The sequence below is a fragment of the Pteropus alecto genome, unplaced genomic scaffold, assembly GCF_000325575.1.
Source record: "Pteropus alecto unplaced genomic scaffold, ASM32557v1 scaffold28, whole genome shotgun sequence".
In the NCBI taxonomy this organism is placed as follows: domain Eukaryota; kingdom Metazoa; phylum Chordata; class Mammalia; order Chiroptera; family Pteropodidae; genus Pteropus; species Pteropus alecto.
The window spans coordinates 439,091-462,235 of NW_006441063.1; the positions used below are offsets into that span (position 1 = coordinate 439,091).

Genomic DNA, 23,145 nt, shown 5'->3' on the forward strand with positions numbered 1-23,145 from the left:
AAGCAAGATTCTGTATTTGGGTAAATTTATTGCAATCAGTTCAACACATGGTGAATTGAATCCATGTGTTTCAATTTAGAGGATAAAATTATTTGTTCCTTGTACATACAGAAAGCGAAGAAGATTCCTGATAACTTTCTACAGTTTTCCTTTATTGATTTTGCAGATTGCAAAAGCATAGCCTGCACGCTTCCTTGACTTATTGATTGGTCTCTTGGATTCCTGAACTTTACAGAACTAGAAAAAGTTTGTTTAGGAATGTTGTTTTCCCGTATGTTATACAGCTGAACTATCCAATACAGTACTTATCCGCTAACCATATGTAGCTATTTAAATTTTTATTTTAATTTATTAATATTGAATAAAATTTTGAATTTGATTTCTCAGTTGCAGTAGCCATGTTTCAAGTGCTCAATACCACATGTGGTTGATGGCTACTGTATTGGACAGCACAAGTATAAACATTTCTATCATTGCAGAAAGTTCTTTTGTACAGCACTGCTATCTGAAGTCTTGGCACCTCCAAGAGTGATGTTTACACCTATGCAGCACCTTTCGAGAAGTCAGCCAGGAAGCTCTAATAGCTACCTTTTGGCATTCTTCTCCTTTCTGTTAATTCAACAAGAGCCAACTTAAGGATTTCTCGAGGACCTTTGAGCCTTAATGAAAGCCAGCATTCTAGTAAGGGTTTGTGTAGAGGCAGTAGATTAGCATAGCACGTGTGGGCTCCAGCTACTCAGAGCAATAAATCTAGTACATAAAAGGCAGCTTTGATTCTAAAAACTGAAAAAATATTATTCTGGTATGAGCAGTTTCATAAATAATAATTAAAGTGATTTTGATCCTCCTATATTGATTTTAAAAAGCAAGTCTATTAATTTTATAATTCCGAAGTGGAGAATTTATTACTTCCTAAGTTAGGCAATGTTGCTTTTAAAAGTTATGTACATCAAAAGACCATCTTTATGAACTACTTTTTCACAGGCCAAAAGAATTCCTAAAATATCTATTGCCATACAACTGCTCTTAAATATAGCCATATCTACTACACTTATAAGTCTCATTTTTAATTTCATTAAAAGAAGATAGCACAGACTCATTTATTCATATATCCTAACTTTATGTGATGAAATTCCAGGTTTTAGACCTATATTTAAGTTATGTTTGAGTATCATATCTGTTTAGGCTATGATGACAATACCAAATGATAACTTTGGCTGTGACTATATGGAGAGAGATTGAAAGCTCTGATTTAATCACTTGTCTCATCATCTTGATTTTGTCTCATCATCTAGGACCTAATTCTTTTTTTGTAGGTTAATAATAACAATAAATGCTACTTATTAAACACGTACATACAGGTACTATGGTCACAGTTCTCCACTGTCCAGGCTGTCTTTGTCTCTTTGCAATGTGACTTTGTAGTTCTTCCCATTAAAAAAGAGAATCTGTTTTCCCAATCCTTGAATCTTGGCTGTCCTTGTGACTTGCTTGGACCAATAGAATGTAGCAGAGGCAACATTATGATAGTTCTGAGTTTTGGTTTCAGGAGGACTGAGGGCATTTATTTGTTCCCTCTCTTGAACCTCTGCCATACCATGAGAAAATTTTGTTGGAAATGCATGGCCCAATACCCTCATCGCCCTAGCTGGTAGCTAGCCAACTACCAGGCAAAGACCATAAAAAAGCCTCGCTGAAGTCAGCAAAGCCCGTAGGACCTAATTATTAAATGTAATCAACCCCAATCCTTTAACATTTCTACCTTGAAATGATTTTCTAGCCTTTTTGGTTACTTCTGTTCAGCCTCATCCTCTACAGGTTTAAGGCTTTGAATTTAGTGTTCTGTGTCCTAATAAGATGACCCTCTCTCAAATTCTGTGTCACACTCATATTTGCATGTCCCTGTGGTGGGCTCCCTGCCGCCTCCCAGTATATTATACTATGGCTATGCGTTACCTTGCCAATTGCATACAAAGCCAGTTATCCTACATGTTATACTTGTGTATTTTGTATTTAGACTTGTTAAAATGTACCTGCCTATCAAACTTCAAGGTGTTGTTTCTGAGCTAAGTTAGGGGACACCAAAAAAGGAGCACATATTGGTTTTTTTGCTTGGTGTTGTCTTCAAGTCAGCTATACATGTATTCAACTCTTATGTTTCTTACTTAATAACTTTGTTTTGCCTCCTTAAGTCTGTTTACTAGTTTAACTTAGCAGAAGTCTGAGCTAACCATGTTCTTTTTTTTTAACTGTCTTAAATGAGACACAGAATCATCTAGCTGGGAGCATTCCATTGATGTTTGACATAAGAACTATAATTATAATTAAGAATTGATTACTTATTGATTTCTTTGAGTTTAGAATCTGTCTTCTCCTTTCTAGATTAATTTGCTTGAAAAATTGCATCTTTAATATTAGTTATCTTAACAGCTTGTGAATAGTCTTAATTCAAAATTGGTATGCTTTACTTTCAAAGCATACTAAAGTGTACCTACTAAATTAGATAGAAAACTCCTTTAGGAAGTTTGAAGAACTACTTGCATAAGATCTGAGCTCCTTAATAGCAATAGTATAGTACAAGGATTAGAAAACTACCACCTGGAAACCAAAACTAGCCCACCACCTATTTTTATATGGAAAGTCTTATTGGAACACAGCATGAACATTCATGTATGTATTGTCTATGGCTGCTTTCACCCTACAATGACAGAGCTGAGTAGTTGCCTTCAGGCCTAAAATATTTATTGTCTGGCCCTTTACAGAAAATGATTGTTGATCCCTAGTGTAGTAAAAACTCTTGAACTTGGAGGAGTAGTCAGAGAATCTCAATTCTGTCTACCCTTGATTCTATCTCAAAGTTGGCAGCAATCTTAACAGGTTGCTAAGCCTCTCTGAACCTCAATTTCCTCATCTACAGAATGCGTCTCTTAGAATGAATCATCTCTAAGGTTGACTCTCACACTCTAATAAAATTCTATAAATCCATAAAGTGTTTCAAAACCATTTTGCTGTTTTACATAATAATTTTGTGTGAAAAATTCTAACTGCATGCAGTCACTGAGTTTAGAGAACTAAATAAACAAAACCACTAGCTATAAAACAGATAAATTAGGAACTCTACTATTGTTTCAAAAGAATTTACATCTCAGGGCTCCTTTAAATAGTGCTTTCCTGGTAGTGTAAGTATTTCTAGATCTTTGGCTACAGTAGTAGCTAGAATATGCCTTGAAACATAAAACTAACATATACTATAGGGGAAAGAGCGTGGGAAAGGTCAAAGAGGATAAAAGGAGTCAAATACCTGGTAACAGAAGAAGACTAAACTTTAGGTGATGAGCACACAATACAATATACAAACAATGTATTATAATACTGTGCACTTGAAACTTTATATAATCTTATTAACTAATGTTAATTTAATTTAAAAACTCAATTGAACTTTTTTTGGAAATAAAAATAGAGCATCTCTAAAATTTTAGTTTCAGTGTAGGCAAACACATGATTTGATTTATAAAAATTCCATTCCCACCCAGCTTTTAGGGAACATGTATAATATGTAAAGTGAAATAAGTTTCTACTGTAGAAAGAAGAACTCAGCATTCAGTACTATTTTTTCATCATGATAGCTGACCATAAAATTCTGCCTAAGAACTTCTCATGTATTAACCCTAGACTTTTGGAAATCTAAAATGTTTCCTAGAATGGTATTATCACTTTTCTGTTTTTTGCTCTTCCCTTTCTACAGTCTGTATCTTTTTCAATTTCTATTTTTAAAAGAAACCCTAACATGACTCCCCTAAAAATGAATCTTGTGGAAATGTATTTCTATTAATGTTTTCATATATATATGAAATGCCTACACACATAAAAGATTTTCTTTTCAAGAAAAATCCAAGTTCAATATTTAAGATTTAGACTTAAGACTACTTGCATGAATTGATACTTAGACCAACAAAAGGCTATGTTCATGTTCTAGCTCTATATTAGTAGGGTTAGTAATCATTTGCATTTACAAAATGCTTTACAGTTTACAAAGCACTTTCATTTACATTATGACTTTTGACAAACCTATAAAGTAAGTAATGTCTGTTTTAATATTCTCACTTTATGATGGAGAAGAAAAACTCAAGTTAAATGATTGACTCAAGTAGCGTCATGCAGCTTGAAAGTGGCAGAGCCAAGGAACACATGTGGATATTCTAGCCTAATACCTAAAACTCACAGAATTCAACACTTTTACAAAATAGGTACTATCATTCTTTTTGTCACTGAAACAATAATTCCCAACCTTTTTCCACCCAACAGTCCTAAGGGATGTCATGCACTCAATATGACAGTGATTCCCAACGAGGAATCAGAGGAGACTATGCATGCGGTTTAAAAGAGTCACGTGTAGTTGATTCTGCTGTGTGGCCTGATCAAGGAATACTGTACAAGAGTAACACATAGTCATTGTTAACAACAAAAGAAAGGGGGGAAAAGATTCAAAAAGGAAAAGTGACTCATATTTCTACTTCCCAGATATAACTAATACTAATAACAGTTTGATATACGTTGTCTTTTTTTCTAAATGAGATCATACTGTAGATTGTTTTAAAACCTTTTTTTGTCTAATTCATCACAAGCATCTTTGTGTTTCATCCTTCTGCAGCATCATTTTATAGAGACTGCAGAATATTTCATTGTGTGGTACTTGCTTGAGTTCAAGATGTGAATGGTTTCATATACTTTTGCGTCTCCAACAGTGTTATTCTGTTATATGCATATGTGATTGATTTAAAGGAATCCAAAATTATTTAAAAGCTACCTTTTTTCTAGTTGTCATCTCCTATATATTTGACTTTCCGAATAATCAACCCTTAAATAACCATTTGTTAACTTTTTATATTTATGTATTTGTTTTAATGTATAATATTTTTATCTCTTTGCTTTAGGGTGCAGTTCTAGCAGCTGTGTCAAGTCACAAATTCAACTCATTCTATGGGGATCCCCCTGAAGAGTTGCCAGACTTTTCTGAAGACCCTACCTCCTCAGGTAACTAGGTCATTCATTCATTCACCAGTGCGAATCATTTGGAGTCTACATCCTTTCTCTTCCATTTTGAATAAACCTTTCTCTGTGAATCTAGTCAGATCCTCCAAGGGATTCTAAGGAAGTTTGTCAGCAACCAAATCCCGTCCACATGTACCTGGTTCCTTTTAATCTTAATACCAAAGTTTCTCTCCCCTACTGCTCCAAAACCAACATTTCGCTTTTTCCTTTTTACCTCAGAAATATGTCTTCCCGTTTTCCCACTCCAGACCTAATGTTGCACTTCATCCAATCCAACTTTGTAGTCAATCTTTTTGGATCATTCTGATTACCTTCTACCCCAACAAAAAGTTCTGATGTAAGATTTTCCCCATGTCAACTGTAGCAGAGCAGACATTGGGACAACACTGCTTTTAATTGAATCTATCAATGTAAAGCTGTCTTGTGAGTTCTCTCTTGAAATAATTTACAAGTTCTCTTTTTTTAAAGTCTATAACACATGTACACAAGAATTCAAGGAAGAACATAGAACAGTTACCTATATTGATTAAATGTTTATAGGTATTCCTGAAAAAACTCACCAGTGTTCACAAAATTATATTATAAAATGCCCAGATTTTCATCTTAACCAGCAAGGTATTCTCAAATATCATTCACTAAAAATCCACGGGATCCATATATATGTATACATAGATGCATGTATGTATGTTATAGTTTTATTTTATTTATGTATTTCTTTATTAATTTAACCCCTGCATCATACATCCCCTGCCCTTGGTTTTTCTTTTTTCTTTAGAGTCTCTCATTTGTCATGTGGTTGACTTGGTGCTGTTGATTTGATTCTTGTACTCTTGGACTAGCTCATTCAATATTCATATATTACCATTGGCATCAAGGCCTAGGGCCCTCTCTGAAGCGTGAGTTCTTTGTCCTTCACAATTAGCAACATAGAAAGTATGGATATGCTAATACTTCTTTCCTGTTGGAACCATGAGCATTTATCAGTATTTATGCTTCTTCCTTCTTCTGTTTATACGTATATGTGCACATACACACTCAAATGCACATACGCACATGCACATACACACTCAAATGCACATACACACATATACGGGGAGAGCGTTTCTTACCAATTGGTATGTGCTTACACCTTGTGCAAGATGACAAGATCAGATTTTCCATTCCAGCAACTATACAGTTCCTGATTTTGACTATTACTAATTGGGATGTGAATCTTCCTCTTTTGAGTGAAGGTGATTTCCAAAAACATTCAGAAATGGGAATCTTAGAGAAGAGACTCTGAGGAGAAGGCTTTGCTGGTTTCCTCTTGTTCTGATTTGATAATTGCCCAGAGCCTTTACCACATGAAAGGCAAGGCCATAGTTGTGTTTATAGATATGTTCCCCAGTGTTCCCTATTGTTTCTTGTCTTTTTTTCCTGTTTGTTGTTGTTGTTGTTGTTGTTGTTGTTGTTGTTGTTGTTGTTGTTCCCTTCACCTGTGGCTTCTTGTGGTTGTTTGTTAGATTGGAACCTCTTTCGTCTCTCCTCATATTCAGATTACAGTTGACCCTATCTAGCGGGACTGGATCCAATAATGGTTTTATGTTGTGCTGTGATTACGTGATATAGTCACATACTTGGAATATATTTCAAGACTTTAGATCAAAATCTCTAATACTGTTTTAACCTTTAGAAATGGGCCTACTGACCAGCATGGTCCTTGCAATAGCTTCGCAGACCTGATCTTTAATGTTGCCCTTTAATATGTACCTCTGCCTAGTAAGAGTTTAATGAGCTCGTAAGTGTTCCTTTCTGTGAAAAGTTGGGTTTTTCTTTCAGAGAAAGGAATTGTCTATAGTTATAGTCATGCTTACTTTTTATTAAATATATTTTGTGGCCCAATTTTTTGTTTTTCAGTACAATCTGTAAATGATATGGTTGAAATCGTTTCTGATAACACTATTTGCTTTTTAAACGAAAAAATAAATTTCTTACACTGTCTTGCAGGTAGCCTGCAAGCCCTCAAATTAGTTGTTCATAATTTCACATTTTATCTTTCCTTTCCTGCAGTCACACCCTATTTCTTTTTTTTTTTTGTCTTTTTTTAAATTTCTAGATCTTAATGATCTTGTATGCAGCCTATATCTTCATTTGATGTGCTAAATGTCTGTCTCTAAAATATTTTTAGATAGCACCGTCCATCTGCTATGAATAAAAAATAGAAGAATTATTATGCAGTATGCGTATCTGATCACCTACCCTAAGAGGAAATTATTTTATACTCAGGAGTCAAAACAAAAGAAAAATATGAAGGAAATTCTAAGATTTTTTTCTAACTTTCACATAGCTATCAGGAATTATTTATATGTTCCTAAAATTAATTTTTAAAACTAAGCCGTTTAGAGGAGGCATACAATTTTATCAGCATTCTTTATCAAACAGCTGTCTGCCAGCAACTTTCCTTTTCTGCAACCAACAGTAATGGTTGTATGGTTGGTTGAAGAAAGCCTATTATATAGTTCATCTGGATTGACATAATTTCATAAATTAACATATCTATATTTTTATTTTTCATTTCTTTATTTCTTAATATTTTTATTAATTTTCAAATCTAAATTCTTCTCTGTTTAATTCTAATCTTTAAATTCTGCATCATTTATTTTAAGTTCTCAGCATTATCCTTTCCACTGTCTTTCTGTTTAAATTTGCATGGGTTTGTTTTACAGTACGAAACACAAAACACTTTTCATCATTACCTGAAAGTTCTTCCAAGCCCATGGCAAAAAAAGAAATATGATCATAGAGCATGTATTTGTAGGGTGGGGGGTGGAGGTGCAGAAGAAGGGGTTAGAGAGAGAGAAGAGTATAAGGTCACCAACTACCCTTTCTTGAGATGGACTGTCTGTTTTTCATCTTTACAAAATGCCTTTTCTATTCTTTTCTATGAAATGATAATAAATGGTAGGTAGTTAGATTTGTTTAATGACCTTGTTTGACAAAATTAAAGGCTGACAATTCTATTTTGGTCCCCCCAAAATTCTATTTAAAATTACAATTTAAAAATGAATTTAAAACAAATCAGTTTCTCAATTTGTCATCTAAAGAATGGTCTAACTTGTTTAGGTATGCTGTTTACATTCTAAAACAATTTTTACATGAGATTTTTCTCTATTTTGATTATTGAAATTAATCTGCTATATATTCACTACAATTTGCTGAGTTTAATCTTATGATAAACAGTATATTTTAGCTTTGTTATTTAATCAAAGTGGAAATATTCTGTTTACACGTTTCAAATCAAAGAAGTTAGAATCAGAACCCAGTGTTTTATTGACTGAAATCCTAAACAATCCCAGTAAATGTGCTTATGGAACAGAGGGGCTCACTTTGGACTCAGCTGAAGGACCTATGCTTTTTGCGGCTCATCTACTGGGCCCAACTGTGGCTTGATAACCTGCTTGCTCTAAAATCATACTGTTTATTGTTTGTCCATATGCTGCCTTCCTCCTAGGACTTCTAGCAGCAGAAAGTAGGTATCCCTTTGTTTTCCTCTAAGGTTTAATCTTTTATGCAAAAATGTTTGGCTTTGCATGGTTCATAGTCAGCTTGACTTTTTCCTTGGCTGTTTTGTGTTTAGATGTTTAATTATGAATTTTAACACTGCCTGATCATAAAATAAATACTTGGATATATTGATTTCCTGAGGCATTGTTATACAAATAATATTAACTTCTCACTTCTTTCATGAGGAATAGAAGCAGTGTTAAAATTTTAACTGTACTTAATATTATTTCACGTCTTAATTTCAAGCACAAATACATTAATTCTGGGGAAAGGGTAACATTTTATTTTATAGTTTGCTTTCAAGAAAACTATCAGGGTAAGTGAATTTTCCTTTGACAATTACATGATCTATAAGCAGTTTTTATTGCTCTCTGTTACTGACTGTTTTCAGTTTATTGATATGGAGCTATGAAATAAACTCCTGAATTTATTTCCCTTAACTTTTACCATCAGAAAGAACATTGATAAAGAATAATGTAATGGCTAGATTTATATTACAAAGGGAGGTAATTTGAGTATGTGAGGATATTAAAATAAAAAGTATGTAAGAAATTACATACACATACATGCACACAAAAATGAATACAAGTAAAATTTAGGCAATCTGAATAAGATGGGTGGATTGTATTAATGTCAGTATTCTGGTTATGATATTATACCATAGTTTTGTAAAATGTTACCAATGGAGAAACTGAGCAAAGTATATAAGGGATCTCTGTATTATTTCTAACAACTACATATGAATCTTTAATTATCTCAATAAAAATTTCAATTACCTTAACATTGTGCTTATTGGAGGAAAAGTATATGAGACAAAGATAAATTAGAAAATCTGGAAGCTAATAATTGAATTCGTTGTCACATTTTGTTGCCTTAATTACTTGTAGCTCAAATTGCAGCCAATTTAATACAGTCATGCTCTGCTTAACAATGGAGATATGTTCTGAGAAATGTGTCATTAGGCAATTTCATCATTGTGTGAACATCAGTAGAGTGCACTTACACAAACCTAAGTGGTATAGCCTACTACTGTAATTGTATGTGCTCTACTTTTATGTGATTGTTAGTGCAGTAGATTTGTTCACACCAGCATCACCACAAACATATGAGTAATGTGTCGCACTATGACATTACAACGGCTATGACATCACTAAGTGATAGGAATTTTTCAGCTCCTTTATAATCTTCTGGGACCACCATTGTATATGTGGTCTGTCATTGACCAAAACATAGTTAAGTGGCACATGACTGTATAAAAATGTCACAGTATATTAGTTACCTGTTGCTATGTAATGAATAACCACAAAGCAGCATTTATCATCTCACAATTTCTATGGGTCAGGAATCTAGGCATGGCTTCGCTGAGTGCCTCTGACTCAAGATCTCATGAAATTACAGTCAGGCTGTTGTCCAGAGCTGAGATCTCATGTGAAGGCCCAACTGCAGGGGGAATAAAAGGTGTTGTCCAGAGGGTAGGGGTCAAGGGAAGAGATTGGCTGTAAAGGGACAAGAGGGAACTTTTTTTGGAGTGATGAGAATGTACACTTAAATTGGGAAATTTTAACTTAATAAATTATACCTTATAAGCAGATTTTTTTAAAACATTATTGTGCTTGAAAAAAAGGGGGGTTTTGATTGAGTATGTGATATGAATGTGTGTGTAGTGATTCAGTGTTGTATAAGTGGGATTGCTAATATGATAGCAAAGAGAAGTTACTGATACTCTTCAGAAGAAGCTAGACTAGATTAAGATGCTAAATTTACTCAGTGATACCAGCTTTTATAGCTATATGTATAATTGTGTAAATACACACATAGAAATCTTTGTTACTGAAATAACTACGTATATGGGTGTATGCAGTTATCAGATATATGCAGTGTATATATTTAATGAAACTCATTGAATGGTAAACTTAAGATTTGTATATTTCACTTTATGTAAATGTACCTGAGAGAGAAAGAACTATTAAAATCCATGCTTAAAGTGTTTAAAGGTGAAGTGACTGATGTTGCAAATATTGCAAACTGTTAACAATTTTAGAAGCTAGATAGTGAGTACAATTCTTTCAGCTTTATACATTTGAATTTTTTCACAGTAAAACATAAAAGGAAATAGTTTTAAGACAGACAGCCTACTTTGACATTGAGAACTTTTTTAGTTTAAACATTCTAGTATTTATTATTCTTTCCTTCTTTCAGTTTATTTTCACTCAGTCAACTTTTTTATGAGATTTTTTTTCACTCCTGTAATGAAAGTCTTCTAGACTCAAAGTTTTCATTGACCCTAAAAGCATGTTCCTCTTTAAAGAAATAGACTCAGGAAACAGTTTTAAAACAGTTGACAGATTTATGCTTCTTTGATTATTTCATAATAGTAGCAGAAATCTTTTGAAAAACTTGTTTCTGTCAGTGAGATTCTTAGAAAAAACAGAAACATTCAAAGTTAAAATGTATGATTATCAACCTAATTTTTAGATACAAACTGGATTACCAAATGAATTATGCAAAAATTAAAGTAAAATACTATTCCAAAGGCAGGATTTGATTATTTTCTAATAGATTTATCATTGTGAAAGTTTAGACCAAAGCCTAAGAAAATAAACCTTATATGATAAATAAAATTGAGATTAATGAGAGAATAGAAATTGGATATCATCTCATTACCAAATACAAATTATTCAGGTGCGTTGCTGAGGATGAAACATAGTTTCAGGAGGCACCAGTCTATAGTGGATTGTTAGAGACCTGGATTCTAGAACTCACTCTTCTGCTCAGTGCTGTGGCCCCAGGTTAATTTAACCCTGCTGAGCCTCCAATTTTTCAAATATAAAAATACTTGCTGATGGAGTTATTGTAAAATCACATAAGGCAATCAATGTAGAAGCACTTTGGAAATTATAAACTGTTATACAAATAGAAGTATTAAAATAATTTTCATTATGATTTTAGGGAAACTGCCATGAAATTAACTGTTTTCTTTGATTTCATAATAATACTTTATTTTCAATTCTTCAGCATCTGCTCAGGGAAAATCATTTTAATTGAACACGTTTTATTGTGTCTTTTTGTACAAAACACTCTTAAAGTACAGCCTGGAATACAAACATGAATAGGATGCCTATAGTCCTGCCATTAAATAAATTGCCTTCTGAGGTGAACTCATAATATTTAGTTATTGATGTTGGTCAAGGTAGTTACAAGTTTATACAGTGGTCTTATATAAAAAAAAAAAAATCCTTTTCAGTTTTTGAGAAAAGTGACGAAGTCTTTCAGAGATGACAGTACTGATCAACAAAATAAATACTAGTAGCACCTTAAGAGCCTGTGTATGCGTGTTGTGTCATATTATTTTTACTGCCTCAGTGTTTAAAACAAATAGTAATAGAAAAGCCCCGTAAATGTCTTTGTTAATTTACATTTTATAATGAATTGGAAAAATTATGGTACTTTGAAGTGGGTTTGGTATTGAATCACACATCAATTACATATATCTGTCAGACTAAGAATGTGTTCTGTAGTTTGGCTGGTCATACTCAAAGAAAAATAATGAGACTAGACGAGGTGTCAACGGAAGGTGTTAAAATGATCAAGAGTGAAGAAAGATTTTGAGGTTAAACCAAAAATATGTGTTTATTCAATTTGAAACAACAAAGGAAAAATGGATTAAAAACTAATTTTCCTACCTAATTACAGAAACTTAAAATTAAGGGTATGTTTCAGAGTTTACAATAGGCAACGTGAATACAGCTATGGAAATGCTTCCCTTCATGATTGAAATTTCACACAGAGTTAATCATATTAACGTGCAAGATGAGACTATAAATCAGTTCAGAAAAAGTAACAGATTCAAGGAGGTTAAATAGATCTGCTAACCTGGTGGGTGTTGCCTACTAAAACAGATGCCTTTGGGCTTTCCAGCAAAGCATCCACTGGGCCCATACAAGCAGATTAGACCCTAAGTGGAGGTGTCGAATTCCTGCTCATCCACCTCTTCTCTGAAGCTCTCCCCACTAGGCAGCCTATTTCCGTTCCACTTTTTTTTTTTTTTTACCTCATCTATATTATTTATTTCAGGGTATAATATAGGGTGACTACTTCACGTAGCAGCCTGAGAGTCCCTTCCTCAAGGCCAGAGATCATACCTTTTTTTCTCTCAAGCCCTTACCTAGAATCTGGCAAAAAAAAAAAAAAAAGGAACATTCCATAAAGGTTTTGGTTATTGTCTGGCCCAATAGGGTTCAAGTTCTTTTTTTAACCTCCATACCCATGCATAAACCATACATAACTTATTGTTGAAGGTTCCCACTATGTTTCCTGGTGTAGTAAGTCAGGTACAGCATAGATTTCAGAGCCAGACACAATAGAGTTGAGCTCTGGCTCTGCCACTTCTAGCTATGACCTTCCTTGGCCTCTCTGAACTTCAGTTCCTTATCTAGAAAGGTCAGGCGATATATATCTACCTTTCTGCATTGTTCTGAGGATGTGCCTGGCATGTAATAAACACTTAAGAATTGGAAGCTGCTGTTATTATGTTTCTTTAGTACTGAATTAATTCAATGCATACTTTGTGGATGTTATAAAATGAATCAAATACACACCTACCTTAAGGAACTCACAGCACAGAAAAGAAGAGTGAACAAGTGCACAGGTAGTGTGTTGGTGGGACAGGAATTGCACAGAGCTTTGGGAGATCACAGACCCACAAATGATACATCCCTGGTCTGGTACAGCCCAAATTGCTTCCCAGCAGTTACACTTGCCATCTTAGTATTTGCTAGATACAAGGTTGTTTTATTTTAATCTTATAGTATTAATAAATTGCTACCTGGATTATATACTAGCATTGATGCTGAAAACAACAATAAAAACTAGATCAGATTTCACTAAGATAACTGAGTGAAAATATTAACTAGGTTTCTTTGGTATTTGTTGATTTTTTTTAATGTACAAAAGAATTTTTTCACTAGTATTTTTGTTCTTGTGGTTTCATAAATACAGAAGTTTAGAACTGGCTTTAGTAATTTTATAAACCTGGTACCATTAAATTCTACTCTTGATGATGTGCTGCGTATCAGGGGTTCAGTGGGACACTTGGGACTAATTTCTTCATATCGTCTCTTGCTTTCCAAGGCTTTAAATAAGGGATGATAAACGAGCCGGCTTTAAACTAATTTCTGTGGTTTTTCCTACTGAGAAGAGCAGGTAGAAGAAAGTAGATTAGGTTAATATCTTTTCAGGAATAGCAGAGAAAATATGAATTGATTTCTGCCTTGTACCTTTTTTGATCCCACTTAATATCGACTTAATGTTTTCAGTGAAAGAATACCAATAGCCTGGTAGGAGTAATTATTCAAAATTAAGAAGTATCCACAGTCCCATCAACAATGAATGGTCAAACTGTGATACATCCATGGCTTGGAATACTACCCAACATTAAAAAGGATTGAACTGTTGATCCATGCAACAACCTGGATGAATCTCCAGAGATGATGCTGGGTCAAAAAAGCCAGTCCCAAAAGATTATATACTGTGTGGTTTCACTTATGTAGCATCCTTGAAATGACAAAATTATAGAAATAGATACCAGATTAGCAGTTGTTAGGAGTTAGGAGAGGTTAACATAGGAGGGAAATGAATGTGGCTGTAAAGAGTCAACAGGAAGGATCCTTGTAGTGATGGAAATATTCTGTAGCTTGACTTGTATGTCAGTATCCCAGTTGTGGTGTTGTATGACATTTTGCACAAAATGCTACCATTGGGGGAACTTGGGTGAAGTGTACATGAGATCTCTCTATTATTTCTTACAACTACATGTAAATCTACAGTTGTCTCAAAATAAGTCAGTTTTTTAAATTAGCCACAGTTACTTGCACATGGATAATTACTTGATTTGTGGCTTAAGCCCCAAATCTTTAACATAATTAAATAATACTACAAAAAACAGTTGCTTATATAGCAACTTTTTTTTCTAGTGTAGAAAAATTGGAACATATGGACAAGAACAGAATTGAGTATAAATAGGAAAATAAAGATTACTGTTATCCTTTTGGTATTTTTCATTCTGGGTTTTTTCCTGAGTTTGTGTATATATGTTTTTTCTAATGAAAATTGAGAATATAAAGTTTATATGGTTTTGTATTCTGCCTTCTTGAATTTTATATCATGAGGATTTTTCTATGTCTTCAAAATTCTTCAAAAGCAATTTTTATTTGGCTATATACGCCATATGGATGTTTATAATTTATGTTCTTTTTCTATTAAATATTTTTCATTTTATGTGATAAATATCTTTATACATTTTTTCTACATTTCATTTTTTCCTTAAGGTAGTTTTTGTAAATGGAATTACTAAATCAAAGTACATGAGCATTTTTAGGGCTCTTTGATATATGTTACCAGATTGTGTCTGGAAAAGTGGTACTCATTTACATTCTCACCAGTAAGTGCATGCAAATGGATAAGGTCCAAGAACAGAAGTAATTTGAAATAGCATAGAGTTCCAGACCAGAAAAAGTTAAGATTTTTATCTTTATCTAAACAGAGTTTTTCAACATTGGAACTATTGGTATTTTAGGCTGCATAATTCTTTCTTGGGGTCGGGGGGGTGGGGTGCTGTTGTCCTGGGCATTGTAGGATGTTTAATAGCATCCCAGGCCGCCTCTGCCAACTAAATGACAGTAGCACAACCCATTCCTCCCCCACAACAGTACCACTGTTGTGACAGCCAAAAATGTCACTGGCTATTGTCAAATGTCCCCCAGAAGGCAAAATTGCTGCTGGTTGAAAACTACTGATCCAAGACTTACATGTGCAATGAGGCACTTATTGTTAGAATTACTCTAACATCGTATGTACTAATATTCCGAAGCTTCGTCTCTGGGTTCTTTTCTTTCTTGGAGTATGTATGTACATGTTGTCTGCAGAGTAAAATAGGCTAATCCTTTCTTTAAGACTGTATAAGTGACTTTCTTACTACTCAACATGTGTCTTTCCCTGCTGATACCTCTCAGGATTCCTGGTTATAAAAGGAAATTTAAAGAAAGTGACCACACTACCATTTGCTTTGCTCTGCAAAAATGATTTTCCTTAATAATTAATATGGTATTTGGAAGTGTCGGTCAGTATACTTACCTTTTGTCTTTGTCTTCTGAATAAAAAGGGCCCAATAGACTGAGAAAAACTTGATTCTCATGACTTTGTATGTTAAGGAAGGAGAAAAAAAGAGACTGGGATATTTGTTAACTTAAGTCTGAGCCTTTAAAATCCTAAGAAGCCTATTTTACACCACAAGAGCTCGCAGTTGAAGTTTTGTCCCTCAGATCTACAGCTGGCTTTACCTTCAGTTCTTAAAGGAATGCATCTGTATGAAAGGTTCATCTGTGTTATTTCTGTAATATTTCAAAACATTCTGGGGTCATGGAACGCACGTTCTTCTGATGTATAACTTGCCGCACCCAGATCCGCTAACTCAAGTAGAGTGTATGAATTGCCTTAATTCACATTAGACAAGCTTCATTTTACTTTGAAAAATGAGAAGCACACAATACATTATTAAGAACATAAACTCACTGAAAATACTCTATCCTTAAGTGATATGAAACTCATTTAAGTGTTTCCTTCACTAAAGACACTAACCTTCGAAGTTCTGTTTGTTGGTTCATTGTTCTGAAGTGCAAGATTTAGGTTACAAAGGTTAGTTTGATTGACTTTCTGTACTGGCTATTTCTTTTCTGTTCCCCTTAGGAGCAGTCTCACAGGTGCTAGACAGCTTGGAAGAAATTCACGCACTTACAGACTGCAGTGAAAAGGACTTAGATTTTCTGCACAGTGTTTTCCAGGATCAGCATCTTCACACACTACTAGATGTAAGTCTTTTTATTATTTTTTGGTAAGTTGAATATTTAGCATACCCTTTTACTTTACATGAATTTCCAGATGTCCATCGTAACAGTCCTTTTTCAGTTGTCTTAAGTCTATGAGAAATGTGGGAAATCATCACAGATTCATAATTGAAATAAGGTAATATTCCTGTATATAGCACTAATGCAATATAGCCTAACAAGTCACAGTGAAAAAAATTATGTGTGTGTATTTCTAGTAGAAGAACCCATTGATCTTAGCTGTGATTATTTTTTGCTTTAAACATTGTTTTAAAACATTGCACCTTAAGCATGAGTTATAGGAGAAACAAAAGCAAATACGATATTATACAAGGGACTATATTCACATTTCATATTTAATATTGCCAGTTTTCATAGATTTAGTGTCTTCTTAAAACATAAGAATATACTCCATCATTAAATATGACAGGCTCCATTGACAGCAGATTGAGATACAAAAAAAATCAGAAGATAACAGTTCACATCTGCCTTTATATCAATCACATTTTAGTAAAATGCCTTTCTTACAGAACTTGGTTCACTTAAGCAGTGAAAACTTTCTTAGTACATATTAGTCTTTTTACAAGAAAAACTTTCCCTTAATAAGAGAACGATATTTGCTTTGGGGTGCCTAGAACTTTTGGTGCCAACTCTGATCAATCCATCATATGATACAAATCAAATTAAAGCAAAATTTCCCAGAATGTGTTCTACAGAACATTGCTCTGGGAGATAGTGGTGGGTGTTGCCACGGTGGGGTTGGGAATGCAGAGTAGATCTTAAATTTATTAGTTAAATTATTTATCAACTAAATAAGTTTGGGAAATGCTACTTTCTTTATTCCTTTCGTACAGATTTACAATGGATGTTAGTATATTAACACCTCTGAGACGTCCTATAGCAAAGAAACCTGATTAACTTTAAGAGCATTTCTCAAACTAATTGAGGCACAGAACATTTATTCACAATCCTCTCGAATTGATGAGGACTAGTTAGGGAAAAACTAAGCTAAGAGTGTTGCATTATGTATCAACTTCACACTAAGTACAGTCATAGGTATCTAACAGTTGCTTCTTTCCATAAATTTAGTCAAATCATAATAATCATCAAAAAATTTTAATTAATTTGGCTTTTTTATATTTTATTTCTTGCTCACATCACAGTCTAATACAGGTAGATGAAGGGGGTCTCTTCCATATAGTCATTCAGGGATTCAGGCTTTCTACTGTGTGGTTCTCCCATCCACCAGGGCTTTGGAATCTTCTGCTGCATTCTTTACACACAGCCAGCGAATGCAAGAAAATGAAAAATTTTGCAGGGTCAAGGTTGGAAATGGGGGCTATATCACTTTTGCCCGTATTCCATTGGCAAGTACTAGTTACATGCCTACCTAGCTGCAAGAAAGCTGGGAAACATAGTTTTAAAATGTGCTAAGAGAAATAAGCCAGACAGAGAAAGACAAATACTGCATAGTATCACTTATATGTGAAACCCAAAAAAAAAAAAAAAAATGAACTCATGAAAATAGAGTAGAATGATGTTTGCCCCTGGCTGGGGAGGTAGGGGAAATGGAGAGAGGTTGGTAAAAGGGTACAGACTTTCAGTTATAAGATGAATAAGGTCTGAGGATCTAATGTATAACATAGTGACTCTAGTTGATAATACTGTATTTTATAATTGAAATTTGCTAAGAGAGTAGAAGTTAAGTGTTCTCACCAAAAAAAATTAAAAGATAAATATGTGAGGTGATGGATGTGTTAATTAACTTGATTGTGAGAATTTTATCACAATGTGTACATTTAACAAATCATATAGTCTTTAAATATATTACAATTGTGTTTGTCAGTTATACCTCAGTAAAGCTAAAATGTGCTCAGGAAGATAAGAAAATGGCTCTTCTCTTTAGTATAATTTATCTCAAGTAATTTGAGGACATTTCAGATTAAGTTTACTTCAAATAACTTACTTTCCTTGGGCACCATAAGCCCTCAAAATTCATCCTATTTTGTGGATAGCTCCTAGCATTCCTCCTCTTTCTCCTTCTCTTCCTCTATCATCATCATCATCATCATGGTTGTCATTCTTGTTATGTGTTATTTGAATTAAAGTTTGACCTCTTTTCATTGACTATTTTAATATCTATTGTTCTCTATCACTGCTTCATATGATTCAGAAAGTTTTCACAATTGTGAATTTCCCATAGAAAGTATACCCCTTACTCGAATTAGTCTCTGGGATATATGAAAGAAACTGCAGCAGAGCGTGGAGATTGGGTTTATTTCAGTGTAATAAGTGGTTAAGTCTTTGCTAAGATTTACTAACCTTCTTTAGATCAAGGCTTTTCATCATTTAAAAGCCCAGAGAAGCCCAAACTGGTTTTTGCAGTTGTATTTCTTACTAATGTAACAAGGTATCTGAGCGCACCACAAGGAGGAGTAGATGGTCAGACACAGACTGGAGCTGAGCCAAGCACCAGTTATTGCCCAATGCTAAACTTCTCAGACCTCACTGAAAACACCTATTTTGAATAACTGCTTCATTCTTGGGTAGACATTGTTACATATTCAAAAATGACTCATATTTTAGTGAGGAAAAACATGCTTAAAGTTCTTTTGGATATTTATGAATTATAAACTTAAAGGTGTATCTGCAGTTTCAGCATCTGCCCTGTCAGTGCATCTTGATTTGGAAAGAAGCTGATGGCCTGAAAACAAGCTGTGCCCAATAAAAAGACGCCATGTCTGCAGAATTTGACAGACAAGTGCTAAATGCTACACATGAACCCCAGTCCCCTCCTGAAATGACTGACCGTAAGGCTTTCCCTGGGCAGTACTGGAATGCATTTAGGTCTAAAGATCCAAATTGAGCTGCCCTTCAATGAAAGCTTAATCATGAATGACATAAGCCTTCATTAGAATATACCCTCATGATCTACAGCCCATAAATACGGTTCATTAATCTCATTTCAGAGCCAACAGGCTACATTTCAATAATGTAATCAATGAAGTATTCAAGTGGCTGCCACATAGACAAATCTAACTAATCATTAAAAATTTTTTCAGCGGTATGCAAAATAAAGGAACATGGTATAACCAACTCTTGAGAAGAAGCTTTTCAAACTTTGACCATTTCTAATGTTCCATATCCTGAGCTTGGATTTGGGTTGTTTTGTTTTACAGAATCAACATCGATACTTTTTTTAAGGATTCTAAGTAGTGACACCTACTGTCAGTTTTGTGGACCATGGATTTATTGTTACTTAATCCCACTGAGCCATTTTGTGAAATATTTTATTATATTAAATAATTCCTGTTAATTCAGTAACACTCTCAATAGCTATGTTTGAGGCCATAATTTTTAAGCTGACAAAAAGAAATAGGATTAAGTTCCTACAGAAAACTAAAGATCATCAAGTACTTTATTTTTTCTAGTCATGCCTTTAAAACAGTAAGAAGTTCCAAATTCAAAGAAACATTATTAGCATTTGTTTGGAGAAAACAAAACATCTGTCAGGTTGAAAGAATTTACAGTAAAACAAAAGGAAAATACAGTGGTTCCACTGAGGGGGGAAATGCTTTTTGATTTGAATGCTAGTAAAATATATCTAGTTTAATCTGTAGTTAGAAATAGATTCAGAATCTCTAAATATGTGCTATCCAACCAGTTCCACCTGGCACACACATGCTGTTCCTCGTTTTGTGGGGAAAAAACAAAAGAGGCTCAAGGCGGAGCTGTGCTTGGCTCAGCTTATTCCAGTACATCTACTTTCAGAAATTAAAAGCACTAGTTCAGAGATAGTCTGTATATGAAATATAGAGATCAATTTTAGTACAATACAGTTTGGCATGTGTGTTAGTTTGCTAAAGCTGCCATAACAAAACACCACAAACTGGGTGGCTTAAAATAACAAAAATTATTCTCTCACAGTTCTAGAGGCCAGAAGTCCTAAATCAAGGTGTCAGCGGGGCCATGCTCCCTCCAAAGTCTCCAGGGAAGAATCCGCCCTTGCCTTTTCCAGCTTCTGGTAGTTGTCTGTAATCCTTGGCATTTCTTGCTTATAAATGCATCACTCCAATCTCTGCCTCCATCTTCACGTGGAGTTCTCCTCTGTATGTGTGACTCTGTGTCTACACAGGGCCCATCCTAATCCAATATGACCTCATCTAATCACATCTGCAAAGACCCTATTTCCAAATAAGGTCACATTCTGAGGTTCCAAGTAAACACAAATTTTTAGAGAACAGTATTCAGCCCAGTACAGCATGGAAAACTGATTTTGCCCTGAAGTGATTCTTCAGGCATGAGTGCAAATTACACAAATCTAAAATAGAATAATGAAGTATTGCCCTGTTCCTTAACTAGGCTTTCTTGGGAATTGCTATTTAAGTGTAGTTGTGTCTTTTAATGATGTTTTGAATCAGTTTTGGGTTGGAACTTATATGCGATACACTGGATAGTCAGATGATGGATGCTTTTTTGATGTACTGAAAAGTTGAGAGTTTTTTTTTTTTTAGATTAAAAAGCATTTTGCAGATGTTACTTGGTGGTGGCTCTCAGTCTTTTCAATTTCTTGTGGAAACGTTCTTATTACAGAATAAATGTTTATTTTGTAAGTCAGCAGTGTTATAAAACATTGTTAAATGATGCATTTATCTCTGCCAAACTCTGACAACTAAGTTTTAAACATTCACCCACCATCTGTCATACCTCTGAACAGCTGTTAGCATTTATTACATACTGCTGTTTCCATAGTAAATATGATGCCCCACCTAATTAAGATTATTTTTGTAGGAAGTCCTAAAATTATGTTTTCTAAATATATAACCAGTGATTAGATTAATAAAGCAAAAACTAACTGTAGTAGCAACTTAACTTAGCAATTTTATATTAATATATAAATAAGTTTTTATAATAGATGAATATTTTTAAACATGGCATTAGAAATAAACTGATATCTGGAATCCTCCATATTTTATACTCCTGACATCTTTATTATAATTGTTTACTGTTTAGGGAGAGTTAGAGTTAGAGAATTTTTCCATCTGTCCTGGAATTAGCACTGGAAAACTACGGCTCTTAATTTACTATTTTCCTTTTCTGAGATGTTATTAAGTTAGTAGTCACATTTGGGAACAGCATATTTTTAGAACTTGAAAGTTTCCTAAAGGGAAAAATGGAACTTCTGCAGTAATTTGATGTTTTTCAGCAACTTGGGGTCTAAGAATAAGTTAATACACTGTTAAGTTTGGATGTTTAAATAGATTACCAGTCAGGAAATGCCAAAGCTAAGTTTCCCATGAACTTATAGTCCAGTTGATTTGTACTTAAACGTCTGGAATAATAAGACCTATCCGAGGACCTTCAAAGACTGAACTACTGGTACCTTCTCAGAGTCCCATCCCAAGAGTGAACTTCAGCAAATATGAAAGCAGCTGGCTAATGGGCCAATGGGGGTGGTGGCTCTTGTGCTACTTGCCTCCTGGGGCTGGAGTTTGAAGTGCACTGCTGCTCACTTTAGGTATTGGAGTTTCTCATTCCACTATTACTAACTCGGTGAGCAAAAACTCCCATATCTGTTTTCATCGGTGGGTGTATTGAAGTATTAGTATCAATAGAAAAGCACCACATGAAATAAAATTCCTGGAGTAAAGAGAGCAAGAAATAGCATATGTCCTGAACATTTTCAAATTGGTCTTTCTTTATTCTTAATGTAGATATCAATAAACTTAGCCACAAAAAAAAAAAGCTACTAAGGTATATGGTCATTTGTTAAGCAGAACAGAAAACTAATACAAGCAGAAACAAAACAAAGACTGTCCGCTCCTACCACATCTAGTCAACATTGTACTGGAGGTTCCGGCCAGTGCAGTGAGGCAAGAAAAAGAAATTGAAGGCATGCAGATTGGAAAGGAGGAAGTAAAACCGTCTTCTTGCCGAGATATATTCTTGTATGTAGACAATCCTAAGAAATCTACAAAAAAAATCTACTAGAACTAATAGGCAAATTTAACAAGATCGCAGAATATAAGATCAATATACAAATATTAACTGTGCTTCTATATACAAGCAACAAATCATGTGAAAATAAAATTAAAGAAATTCACAATGCCATCAAAAACAGTAAAATACTTAGTGGATTGCACAAAAGTATAAGACTCATACACTAAAAACTACAAATGTTGCTGAAAGAAAGTAAAGAAGATCTAAATAAATGGAGAGAGATATCATATTGTTGGATTAGAGGACTCAATATTGTTAAGATGGCAGTTTTCTCCATCTTGATCTACAGAGTCAATGCAATGCTTACCAACATCCCTGGAGATTTTTTTGTAGAAGTTGACAAGCCAATCCTAAAATTTATATGGAAATGACAAAACAATTTTGAAAAAAGAGAAACAAATTTAGAGAACTGATTTCAAAGCTTACCATGAAACTATGATAATGAAAATAATATGGTATTGGTATAAGGATAGACATATAGATCAAGGGAACAGAATAGAGTTTAGAAATAAACCCTCACATTCATGATCAATCGATTTTCAACAAAGATGGCAAGGCAATTCAATGGGCAAGGAATAGTTTGGTTGTTTTTTTTTAACATCGTGCTGCAGCAACTGGATATCCATATGCGAAGAAATGAACTTGGACCTTTACCTCACACCATACACAC

The 23,145-nt window shown here is 34.1% G+C and overlaps 1 protein-coding gene across 5 annotated transcripts in view; it reads left to right on the top strand.

Moving 5' to 3' along the window:
- Positions 1 to 23,145, top strand: part of CASK (calcium/calmodulin dependent serine protein kinase) — a 385,645-nt gene that overhangs the window by 271,775 nt on the left and 90,725 nt on the right. For all 5 annotated transcript variants that reach the window (XM_006918246.3, XM_015594375.2, XM_015594376.2 and 2 more), the window contains exons 10-11: positions 4,935 to 5,034; positions 16,339 to 16,460. In XM_006918246.3, coding sequence (XP_006918308.1) covers positions 4,935 to 5,034; positions 16,339 to 16,460 — 222 coding nt within the window. The remainder of the gene's footprint in view (positions 1 to 4,934; positions 5,035 to 16,338; positions 16,461 to 23,145) is intronic.